Source organism: Nannospalax galili, unplaced genomic scaffold (assembly GCF_000622305.1).
Source record: "Nannospalax galili isolate Female #2095 unplaced genomic scaffold, S.galili_v1.0 scaffold85, whole genome shotgun sequence".
NCBI lineage: Eukaryota > Metazoa > Chordata > Mammalia > Rodentia > Spalacidae > Nannospalax > Nannospalax galili.
Genome location: NW_008358866.1, coordinates 6760310 through 6772602, shown reverse-complemented (window position 1 = coordinate 6772602; position 12293 = coordinate 6760310). Strand labels below are relative to the sequence as shown.

Genomic DNA, 12293 nt, shown 5'->3' with positions numbered 1-12293 from the left:
TTGACCCAGGCAGTGACACTCAAGATAGTTCATACCTCTTGCCAGTAGATATGCTAGCCTGACTAGAACACCCAAAGAGGGCCAATTAGAACTTTCTTTGGAGTTAAAGATATTGAGAGAGATCGGCTAGCAGTGAGCCTCTTCCTCAGCTATTTGGAGACTATCCATGTGCTGTGGGAGAAAAAGAGGTCAGTCCACAGGGAGACAGAGCTGGGAGCTGAAAGGAGAAAGAATGGGAGAGGAAGAATGGGAATGGCACCCTTTGAAATTCAGCTGAGCATGAAGCCAAGTCTGCCCAATTTTGTGAGGGAGTGAATTCCCCCTTCTATTAAATTAATCTGAGTTGAGCTTCTATCACTTACCATAAAAAAGATACGATACCTTAACTACTGTAACTATGGCTAACAAGTCTTCAAAGAGCTGAACTTCGTATTCATTGCCCAGAGGAACGGTATAATATATTGGGCATCCCTAAATCGGTAATGTATAATTTAAGACAAATTACATGGATTTTTTCTTGTAGCTAAAGAAGGTGACCCACACAAATATAAGGACTTTTCAATCCCAACCTCTTAAGTATGTGACAGCTGAGAATTCAGCTAAAAGGCTTTAGGGTGATGGTTATTATTGATTCATAGGAAAACTGGAGGAGTAACAACCTATTTTAATGTTTTTATGGATATCAATTTTCTATTTTCATAAGGAAATATCATTAAAATGAAAATTCTGGGGGATGAAATACATAATGTTTTTTGGTTTGTTAACATTGTATAAACAAATGGCTAATATTGTACTAGCAAACAAATAGAAATGAGAGCATTCATTTGTAAAGGGAGACATCAAAGTAGTGCACATAAAATGGAACAAAAGAATCTTATGTGTGTTGACAGATGCTAGAGTCAGCACATTACACAAATGTGCAAAGAGTTGTTTTTGCTTTCTAATACATGCAATATGCATGCGTACATGAGACAAACAATTCACATCTCTGAATGAAAGAATATTATTTTCAAAATTATGGGAACATATTTAAAATGTGATAGCTAATGAGAAAGTAATCACTTCTGTGTGGAATCACTGGATAAGATTTCTTTCAAACAATAAGGAGAGTGTGGTACAGGTCTGGAGGAAAGGCAGAATGTGTACAGTGAACAGGAAGAAACACAGTAGCCAGAGTGAAAATCTGTCCTGGTGGCTTTGTAGAGCAATTCAGAAAGATAAACATCTCTTGGATTGTGATGGGTTATGAATGTCGGACTAAAGAGTTTATGTTTTGTGTTTTATTTAACAATAGAGATTGAACTGATTTATTTGGAATTCAAAGGTGACATAATAAAAAATATAATTGAAATGAATCAGGCATCAGGAGAGATTGGAGGGACAGGGTGGGGAAGTGTGATAGAGCAGCAGTAAAGGAAGGTCTGGGTTGCGCCATAGAAAGAAGAGTGGACCGCAGATGTTTTATGGAAGACAAGGAGCCAAAGCTTTCTAAAATTAGAGGTCTGGGAGAACGACACCAAGAATGGAGAAGGAAATAAAGATAATGAGCTTCTCTGGGGAAGACAAAATGATGGTTTAGTTACAGATTTTCAGTTTGAGTAATTAAAATATACTGAGTAGGAACTGTCACTCAAGCAACTGTGAGCATGACGATTGGGGATATAGGCGGTCTAAGGACATGCGTTTGGGATCTTAGGTGGAAGCCATGACTGCAGATCAGAGCGCAGGATGAGCAGGCAACACTAAGAAATGCTCTCAGGGGACTGCAGAGATGGCTTAGTGGTTAAGAGCACTGGCTGCTCTTACAGAGGAACTGAGTTTGGTATCCAGCACCCAAATTACAGCTAACAACTGTGTGTAGCTCCAGTTCCAGGGAATTTGACACCCTCTTCAGGTCTCTAAGGGCACTGCACACACACAGTATACTCACATACATGCAGGCAAAACACTCACACATGAATTAAAAATAATAAAAGTTAGCATGCCTTTAATCCCAGCACTTGCGAGACAGAGGCAGGCAGATCTTTATGAGTTTGAGGCCAGCCTGGTCTACATATCAAGTTCTAGGGCAGCTGGGGCTACAGGGAGGCCCTGTTTCAAAAAGACAAAATTAATAATAATAAAACTTTTAAAAAGAGATGATCTCATTTAGGAATATGGAGAGAGGAATTGGTAAGGGAAGTATAGAGACAAGTGAAAGATGAGAGTCCATAGAAGGTCAGGATCACCAAAGAACAGCTTCCAGGAGAATGCCTGACTGACTTGAAAGGCCAAGACATTTTATAACCTTCAAGCCAGTTTGCTAAAGATGTTATGACACTGTGTGATGAGCAGTAGTAAAGTAGTTACATTAGCTACTTAAAAGAACCAAAAAAGAGGTTTGGGATCTTTTTTTCCAGTTTGAGCTTAGAAAGAAAGAAGGCACTGTAGAGGAATACACTGAGAGATCAAGGAAAGGAGAAAGGGTCTGAGTTTGTGAAGGTAGGTGTACTTCTGAGTTTGTGAAAAGTTACCTTAGTGTGTGTGTGTGTGTGTGTTCACATACATACCACGATGCATATGTGGAGATCAGGGGACATCTTTCAAGAGTCAGTTCTCACCTTCCACTGTGTGAATCCCAGGGATCAAATTCAGGTCATCAGGCTTTGCAGCAAGTGCTTTTGTCTGCTGAGCCATCTGCAGACACAGGGGCCAGAGACTAAGAGGATTAGCCTTGGAAATTAATGAAGATAGGAAAGAGAAGAGAGTTTAAGAGAAAGATGTTGAGAGAGTTCAGAAGAAAAAAGAATGTGAGCCTTACAGATGGCCTTAAACTTCTCAGGGAGCATCATGCTGCAAAAGGAGGACCACACCAAGATAAGTACGAAGTCAGGAATAGTTGCCATGGAACATAATTCATAATATCTGTTCATATTTGTTTCTTGGTTGGTTTATAGTCAGGGCACTTTTGACAGGGGATATATACAGGTTCAATCACATACTCAGGTTTGAACCCATAATTCTCTGTTCTCCTACTTCATGTCTTACACCCTACTCATGTCTGTGTGTGTGTGCACTATCAGATAAATGAAAACTAAAATGGGTATCTTTGTGGGGGTGTGAGTTACAACATTTATAAATCTATTGTACAACCATTTTATAATAGTCCTTTCATGTGAACTATTCAATAGGTAAATTAAGCTGTGAGAGATTTACAAGTCCCATTTGGCTTGTAACTTTATTCCTTTCTATCCTGGCCAATAATCCATATCAGGATATAATGTAAGAGAAAGATTCAGTTGTAGAGGTAACCTATAATCTACCCTGATTTATTTTTTAATCAATTAAAAATTCAATCATAACTCCCATTAGTTAAAAAACAAAATTTGCTTGGGACAATATCACTGTTGTGACATCGTGATTGAGAACCATCATCTCAAGGATTCAACGGGGATGCACAAAAACTCCAAACGACAGTGAAAGACCAGGTAAAGATGTTCTGAACCTGTTTCAGCTGGTATATTTTTTGAAGTTTTATTTCTAATTAGAGAAAATATATTAGTATTCTCTCTCTCTCTTTCTCTCTCTCTCTCTTCTCTCTCTCTCTCTCTCTCTCTCTCTCTCTCTCTCTCTCTCCCCCCACACTCACACACTGTGTGTGCTTGTATCTGTGTGTGGGCATGTGTCTGTGCATGTGTGTCAATGTATATGAGTATGCACGTGCACATGGGGGCCAGAGGGCAACCTCAGTTGTCCTTCAAGAGCCATCCACTTTGATTTTTGAGACAGGGTCTTTCACTGCCCTGGATTTGCCAATTAGGTTAGGCTAGCTGGATAGCAAGCCCCTGTAAGATTTGCCCATTTCTACCTCACCAGCACTGAGCTTACAAATCATGCCATCATGCCTGGCTTTTTATCTGAGTGCTAGGGATCTTAACTAAGGTCCTCATCTTGCATGGCAAGCACTTTATTGACTGAGCCATCTTCCCAGCCTCAATATTTTGTTTTCCATTCATTGTGTTTATGAGTACTGAGTTGGGGTAGGTTGTGCATGACTTGCTTTGTATAGACTTGTTTTTGATAAGAGTATTTTCTAATTCTAGGAAGGCTAGTCCTATACTATCAAACTATAAGAACAAATTCAGACAGAATCTAAAGATTCTTTTTAAGATAAGAAGAATAAATGTATATGGTATCAACCCAAACCAGAATGCTTGGTGGAAATTAGATGCTGGTATAGATAAATTCTTGAGGTCGATGGAACAGTGGATATAGGGTAAGACTTTCCAGGACATACCACACCACCTTTACATTCTTATTTGAGTCCAAGGAGAACTCAAATATTCTTGGTTGCTTCAGGAATTGCCACCTATAAACCCTAAAAACTCTCTAATGAAGGTGATAGAAATTGTCAGTGAAAGCAGTGTCCTTCCACTTTTGGGGAGGGCAGAGAATTTTTCCAAAAGATTACATCTTAATTCGATGTTAGCCATGTGGAATTCTCTCTTAGTTCATTCAAATCTACAAGGTGCTGGGAGTGTTTCTCATGTTACACTCAAATACACATATTTTCAGAATTGTCGTAATGGTTTATGTTTGGAAATGTTTTGGGATAAATTTTTCCCTTGGAGGCTGGAGAGATGGCTCAGTGCTTAAGAACATTGGCTGCTCTTGCAGAGGACCCAGGTTTAATTCCCAGCACTCACATGGTGGCTAACAACCATCTGTAACTCCAGGTCCAGGGTATCCAACACCCTCTTCTGACCTCCACGGGCATTGCACGCCACAAGTGCACTTACTTACATGCAAACAATACAGTCATACACATAAAATAAAATAATAAAAGTAAATAAATAAAATTTCTACCTTAATCCATGATAGAGTATACTGTGATTTAAGCTGCTTCTAATGGCTCAAGATTTAACTCAATAGTTATTGATGCTTGCCATATGCTTGGAAATGTGTGAAATGTTGTTGATGAAAAGTTGAATAATGCACAGACTTTACCCTTGGGAAGCTGAGAACAGAGGGATTATGATAGTAAAAGCAATATATATCATATGAGATAAAATTTAAAGATGTACAGATTTAAGTCCAAAAGAATTATAATAAAACCCCAGGAAGTATTAATCTTTTAAAAGAAAAGGTAAATATATATCTTTGGATTAAAATGACAGGAATTTTTTAATTCAGGGGACAAAGTTAATACTTATAGACTCTGTTTATAATCTATGAAATCAGAACTGAAGCTATTGATTGAGATTGATGAGGTCTGTGATAATATTGGCATTTTAAGGATGGTTATAAAGTTATGCAGTTGCTACAATGGAAATGTTGCTAACCAAAAAGGCAAATAATGGCAAGTATTTGGGCTCAGGTGATCCTGGAAATCTTAAGTTTTTAATTGTATTGATGAAGGCTTTGATGTACTTGAGCAGCAATCAGCTAACAGTGCATAGCACTGAAACATAGATTGATTGAAGGACCAATCAGAGCTAGACAATGTAGTGACAGCAGAGTTAAAAATAAGATGGCAAGGCTGTTCAAGCAGTTGTAGTTTTTTCAACTCCCAAGGACACAATAGATCCAGGTAAAGAGATCATCACTGACTTCTAACATTACCAAAGACAGGACCACAGTCTTATCAGCCTTGTAATAAGTCTTCACTATGAAATATTGCTACCCCAAACCCCACAGAATCTGATCAGTCCCTTATGCCTAATTACAAGTTTATAGAAGGAGGAAAGGGAAAACATAGTAAAGCCCATTTTAGGAACGTGAGTGTGACCAGCAAAATCCAGCCTATGGAAAATTCAATGGGATAACAGTCTTTGCACAACAAAAAGTGGAGGACTATTTCATTCAGGTGAATAGCCATGAGAATTCACATGAAGAAAGGGAATCCACTGGGGAGGGCCAACCACCCGAAGGAAAAGTGAGGGAATTAAAGGACTGGGGGATAGGCTTATCTTGTTGAGGCTTAAGAGTAGCTACACATGTCAGGAAATGAGACAGTAACAGCCAACACTGATGGTTCAGAGTGTGAGCTGCAAGTGTTATCCTAAAACATGAGGTTAAGGATGTCAGGACATTGTGAGACAGTATGTGTCCAAGCCACTGCTGGCTGTGGGAAGCACAGGTGATGGTAAGAATTGTGTGGAGAATTCCTTGAGCCAGAAACCCAGGTCCTCATTAAAACAGACAATCTGGAAGAAGAGAAGAGGAAGAGGATAATTGTTCAGATCACTAGGGTAGAGACCAGTCACCAGAATGTGTCCTTTTCAAATCAGTGGTTTGGATCTCTGTCTGGTGTTGTCAGTTTTCCAACAGAGACTAGACTAGAGTGGTTTTCTGAAGGTTTTTTGCAGAACTCTCTGATGCAAATGGACACTATTTGTTTCATAACTTCTGAATTTTTGCTTTCTTCAAAATTGGAAATGAAAAACGGTATCAGACATTTGCTCATCAGAAAAAGGACTTTAGTACATTGTGGCTAAGGAATGACATGCCATTCTTTCTATTCTTTAAGGGTTAGAATTGACAAGGAAATCTTTGTCATATCTCAAAAGTCGTAACTTTTCTTTGCTTTTTTTGCTTTTCTTTGCTTTTTTTTTCCTGTAGGAAAAAAAAATCTTTCAAAAATTTTGGTATGATTTTCTTTTCAAGCAAAGAATTATTTTCTTTTCCAAGTAAAATTTTCCAGATAAAAGTACATGTATGTACTAAATTGTTTACATCATTTACTTCCAGACCCACAAAGGATGATTTACAAAAGAAGAAACAGATCTCCATAACTGTCATCAATCATTCCCACTCTGAAAACGTCTAAAACAATGTAGCACATCTTTCAAATAACAACTGTAAATGTGTGAGTTTACCATATTCCCAAGACAATCTCCTCATAAGAAAATTAGCTTACTCTCTTATCTTGGGTGCATGATGGACAAGTTGTCTTTTGAGCACATTCTACAAGAAAAAATAAGCATAAAAATTAAAACTAAAGGCAATTTATTGCTTGGTTTTATATAAAAGTGTTTTTCATTTAGTCATTCCTATTTTAAGTTATATTCATTCATTCATAGTCAAGCATTTTACCTGATTATTGTCATTTATCTAAATGCTTTTCTCACCAGTACCATTTAATTCCTAATTCACTTCCTCTAGTTACTTGAGAAACATGAAATGGCATCATCCAATGTTGATTAGCCAAATTCTAAAAGACAATATGCATAAACAACTTGTCAACATTGCATGTATTTAAAGCACCATACTTTAAATTTTCTTTTAATAATGCTTTTGTTTTCAACACAGTTTTGCAAAGATATTCCTGGTTAATTAGTGGGTCCTTTATTTTTTAAAAAAGCATAATTCCCTGTCCTGTTTTGCTACAAAACTTTTAAGAATGAATATTTTCATTCTTTTTTTTTATTTTGTAGGATAAAACAACAATGTGGTTTATATTTGGAAGTTCTAGAATGAAACTTTTGAGTTCGGCGGGGGGGGGGAACACATTGTATTACTGCAATGTCTTCTGAAAAAAAGGAGTCTCCAATCAATGTCCTTGTTCTATGATACAAATTGCTTGATTGGATGCAGATCTCACCAGGCTGGAGAAAAACTTACAATTCAGTTTTCAAATTAAAGTTTATTGACCATTAATTCTTTGTACTGTAAACAATCTTAAAAATACCTGTGAGAAAGCTGAACTGAAGCAAAGGTAGGTAGATAGGAACAGTTCTGCTGCTCACCAATGTCTGGAGCAGCTGCTGCAGGCTTGTTTCGGGAGCCAAGTGCAGGAAGTAAAGGTGATGTTGCTCACCATGATCTAAATGCTGAACACTTCCCAAGCTTGCTTTATTAACTAATATTTTATTTTGGAATAATTTTAAATTGAAGAAACATTATGAAGACCATACAGGGAATTCTTGTGTACACAACAGCCAGTTTCCTCCATTGCTGACATCTTATATACTTCACATTGATCAAAACTAAGAAACTGGGGCTAGCGGAGAGATGGTTCAGCAGGTAAAGGCACTTGCCTTATAAGTCTGACAATCTGAGTTTGATCTGTGGAGCCCACATAAAGGTGGAAGAAGAAAATTGACTCCACAAAGTTGTCACTTGACATGTGCACTGTGACATGACTGGACTCACACATATATATCATGCAGAAACATGAGCACACACACTAATAATACATAAAATAATTTTAGTAACTAAGAAATCAAAAATTAATGTTTTGCTTTTAACTAGACAGATTTTATCAGGATTTCGCTAGATTTCACAATAATGTACTTTTTATATTCCATGATCTTGGAGGATTCCACATTGCACTCAGTCGTCTTGTGTCCTCTGGTCTCAGTAGGACTTTTGTCTTTCTTTGTTTGTCATGGCCTTGACAGTTTTGAGGAGTACTGATCAGGATTTGCTAGGATATCCCTCAGTTTGTCATATGCTTTTCACATGATTAAACTGACCTACGGGCTTTGACAGAGAACACTGCTATGGGGAAACACCCTCCACAGCACATCATTACAGTGAATGGCTTATCTGGCTTAAACCAAGCAGGAATCTCTAGTAGGCATCACTGCCCTCATTGGACAGCCAATGAGGGGTCAGTGCACGGACACGCTACATGAATCAGGAGGTAATTTCTTTTGTTCTATTCCTGAAAAATGACTTTCTATGTCATTTTTTAAGTAACATATTCTTCACCTTAAAGACCGGATGTTATTTTTAATGTATATATAAGTGTTCCTGTGAGTGCCAGCTCACATGTGCCACTGTGTGCCTGTACTCAGTTCTTAGTTCTAGGACACAAGAAGCTGAAGCCCCTCTGGTGGTGCCCATCAAGCCCCATAGCTTCACTTAGAGGGACATTCCTTTTCCTGAGGCTACTCACATGTGGGTTTGTAGTATGCTGATGAGCTTAGTAGCTCTAGCAATGCTTATTGGTGAGCCTGTCAAGGATAGGCTCTAATGCGTGAGACTTTACACATCCTCTAGTGCTTGCTGACACCTCCTCAGGATAGGACATAAAGGCCTGTCCCACCCAGGCTGAAACTCAAGACGTTGTTCTCCATAATAAAACCTCTTTCTCCTGAGTCTCCACAGCCTCAAGAGCACCTGAAGACAAGGCTGCTTAGACCTATGAATTGTTAAGGCTTAAAAAATTCTCTTCAGGAAAAAAAGGATGTCTGTTTTTTTGTTGGCACTGTTGGTAGAATACTAAATGATTACAATCTCACACTGTTTTCCTGTTAGTCTATTCCAGTGTTGGGTTCTTTCACAGAAATCCTTTATGTTTTCCATACTTTCGATGACTAACAACTAGCATGCGCTTTTTCTTTAAATATACTCTGAGGAAGTATATTTAACTCAGAGTTAGAATGATGAGGATGGCTGCACAAGACTGACGGTCCTAGACATGCTAACAGCAGCCCGAGGGGACCCACTTAATGCCCAACGAGATATGTTCTTGTGTTTTCTAGGATATAGCAGTTCCAGACGAAAGCCTTGTGCTACAGGAACTCCAGTCATTCCTACCACAGGATATCCAGATCCTACTTTCGAGCTAATGAAGAAAGTAGAGACTGTTTCATGGTCTTCTTAGGGAGGGACCAGGCCCCTCAATTGCATAGTTATAGAAGACAGATCATGATCTTTCAGTTTCCCAAAAAAGATTTCTGAAGCACAGCTCTCAGGGGAGATTTGAGGCAGGAGACCAGGTAGAGAGTGAGATTCAGAAGGTCTGGGCAGAGGCTGCAAAATTTGTATATAAAAAGAACAAGCTGGCAAAAAGGAAGGCTGGAATAGCTCCCCATCCAGTAACCCGCACTCTTTAACACCCTCCTTCCATCCCAGCAGTTAAGACCAATTATATCTGGCCACTGACACAGGTGGAAAGGCATATCAGAGTGCCTGGTCCATTATAATACTAAAACACACTCCCCTGGGTGAGGATTCAAGATCCTAATGAGACATGCATCACATGAAGTCACATGTAGAACTACATGGAACAGAAATTTGTAGAAAAGCTCACACTATGCAAATGACCCTAAAAGCCCATGCTAGTTGTTATAAACACCTCAACCCTTTGTACAGCAGAACCATTTGGGCTGTAAGTTTAATAAACCATTCCTGCTTCTTATTTTTAAAAAAGTCTTTAAACTTTACTCTTGTGTTTTGCTTGATCTGCTGTTGACTTCTGGTATACACATGTAATGTATCAGACATTTTTTAAAAATTCCTAATGGTAAATAAAAGTTCATTAATATGTCATTGAGGTATATTATACTACAAGCAAACAGAATACCACTAGATGTTCTACTTAATGATTTTGCAACCTTAATTCTGTGTTAACTAATGTTAATATTGCTTCTTTTGCTTTCTTCTTCAATAGCATTTGCAAGGAATCTTTTACCATCAAATTATTCTTTATTCTTTCATTTCCTCTAGAGATTTTAAAATCTCAAATCCTGAGGCTAGAGAGATGGTCCATTGGTTAAGAGTACTTGCTTCTCTTGCAGAAGACCTGGGTTCAGTTCGGAGCACTCATATGGTAGGTCACACTGGTCCTTAATTCCGGTTCCAGGGCATCTCATGCCCTCTTCTGGTCTCCATGGGCACTGCATGCATGGGTGCGCTCACATACATGCAGAAAAACACTCATACACATAAAATAAAAATAAATACATCAAAAAATATATAATTATTTTTTACTAGCTCTTCTCTTCTATTCCTCCTTTCTCTCCTCCTGAAACCCTGTTACACTAACGTTGACGTGAAGCCTTCTATTTTCTCTTTCTTCTCTTGTCCATTTTTAATGCATTCTGTAAAAAGCACATGGCTCTATCATTGCTTGCTAATTCACCCATTAGCCATGTTCATCTTTTAGCATGTACCAGTCAATGTTGTGAATGTATAACATGCATTCACTCATTTCATCCTCTCAACACCATTTGAGAAAGATTCTATTCTCACTTTACTGATTAGGAAACTGTGGCCCAGTTAGTACCAGCCTAGCTGGGTCATTCTGAGTTGGTCTCCCTGAACTCTGAGTTCATCTCTCAGAATGAAATAGTCAGAAAGGCACAGTCCAGGACAAAAGCAACTATTCACTCATATTGGGTGGGTTAAGAAAGGCATCATAGGGGCTGGAGAGATGGTTCAATTGTTAAGAGCAGCGACTACTCTTGCAGAAGACTGGGGTTTGGTTCCCAGCAGCCACAGAGTGGCAAACAACAGTCCTTAACTCCAGTTCCAGGGGGCTCTGATGCCTTCTTCTGGCCTCCACAGGTATTGCATACACATGGAACACTAACAACATACGTGCAGGCAAAACACTCATACACATAAAATTAAACAAATAAAAAAAATTTTTTTTAAAGAAACCATATCCTTGTTCAATGAGAAAGTAGAATTCAGGCACAAAGGAAATATTTATCTGAGACTAGGAAGCAAACTCAGTGAATTCCAGACATGATGAATCAAGCTTCCCAGGAAAAGGCAAGCTACCTCCTCAGATGCATAGACCAGGGCTGGTCAGCCTAGAACCGAGCTAGCTGGAAGCAGAAACACCAGTCTTTGGAGACCAGATTAGGTTATCTGTGATCACTGATCTGTTTTGTTTGCTTTCCTTTTTGTTCTTCTTGAGCATTTTAATAAAGTCATTAAAAAAAATTCAGCGATTTTGTTTCACTAGGGGCACAAAGGAAAGGGACTGTCTCTATGCTTGAGCCTGTGGTTTTTGGTGCATCTAAATCAGGAGAAGGCAACTAGGATGGTACTGGAACTGTTTCTCTTGAAATATGTATGGGAGTGGCTAAGGATGTGAAAAAGAGAGAAATCCAAGGGGAAATGAGAACAAAGGAAAGAAGCTAGGCACATTGATTCAGTCTCTGTCTACCCCTGTCCCCTTACTGGGGGTTCCTATTTCAGTGCAAAGCTCTTGAAAACTGGGTTGGGTTTTGGATAAAAAGTTTGATTTGCTTCAATACACTAAAATTTTATACTCTGGAAATGAAACAGCCACAAGCACCCTGTCCTCATAAAAATGGCACGCTTGGTTTTATAGGGTATTTTCTAAGTAATTCTAATTCTCTAGCTATACAATTCAATTTAGGATGTTTAAAATCTTATTCCAGATTCATGCATCAGCTCAGCATGACTCCCAGCATTTCTAAATGTCTTCATCTGAGGAGGAAAACAAAGAACAAAACAAAACAGGAGTCCGGATGGGGGAGGGGATATAAAGATGATTAAGATGTTTTGTATAAAATGCACAAAAATTCAATAAACATACATTAAAAAGA

At 38.5% G+C, this 12293-nt stretch overlaps 1 protein-coding gene across 1 annotated transcript in view; it reads right to left on the bottom strand.

The window, feature by feature from the left end:
* Positions 1-12293, bottom strand: part of LOC103725247 — a 128321-nt gene that overhangs the window by 115705 nt on the left and 323 nt on the right. Inside the window, exon 2 of the mRNA XM_008822581.1 lies at positions 6899-6945. Coding sequence (XP_008820803.1) covers positions 6899-6945 — 47 coding nt within the window. The remainder of the gene's footprint in view (positions 1-6898; positions 6946-12293) is intronic.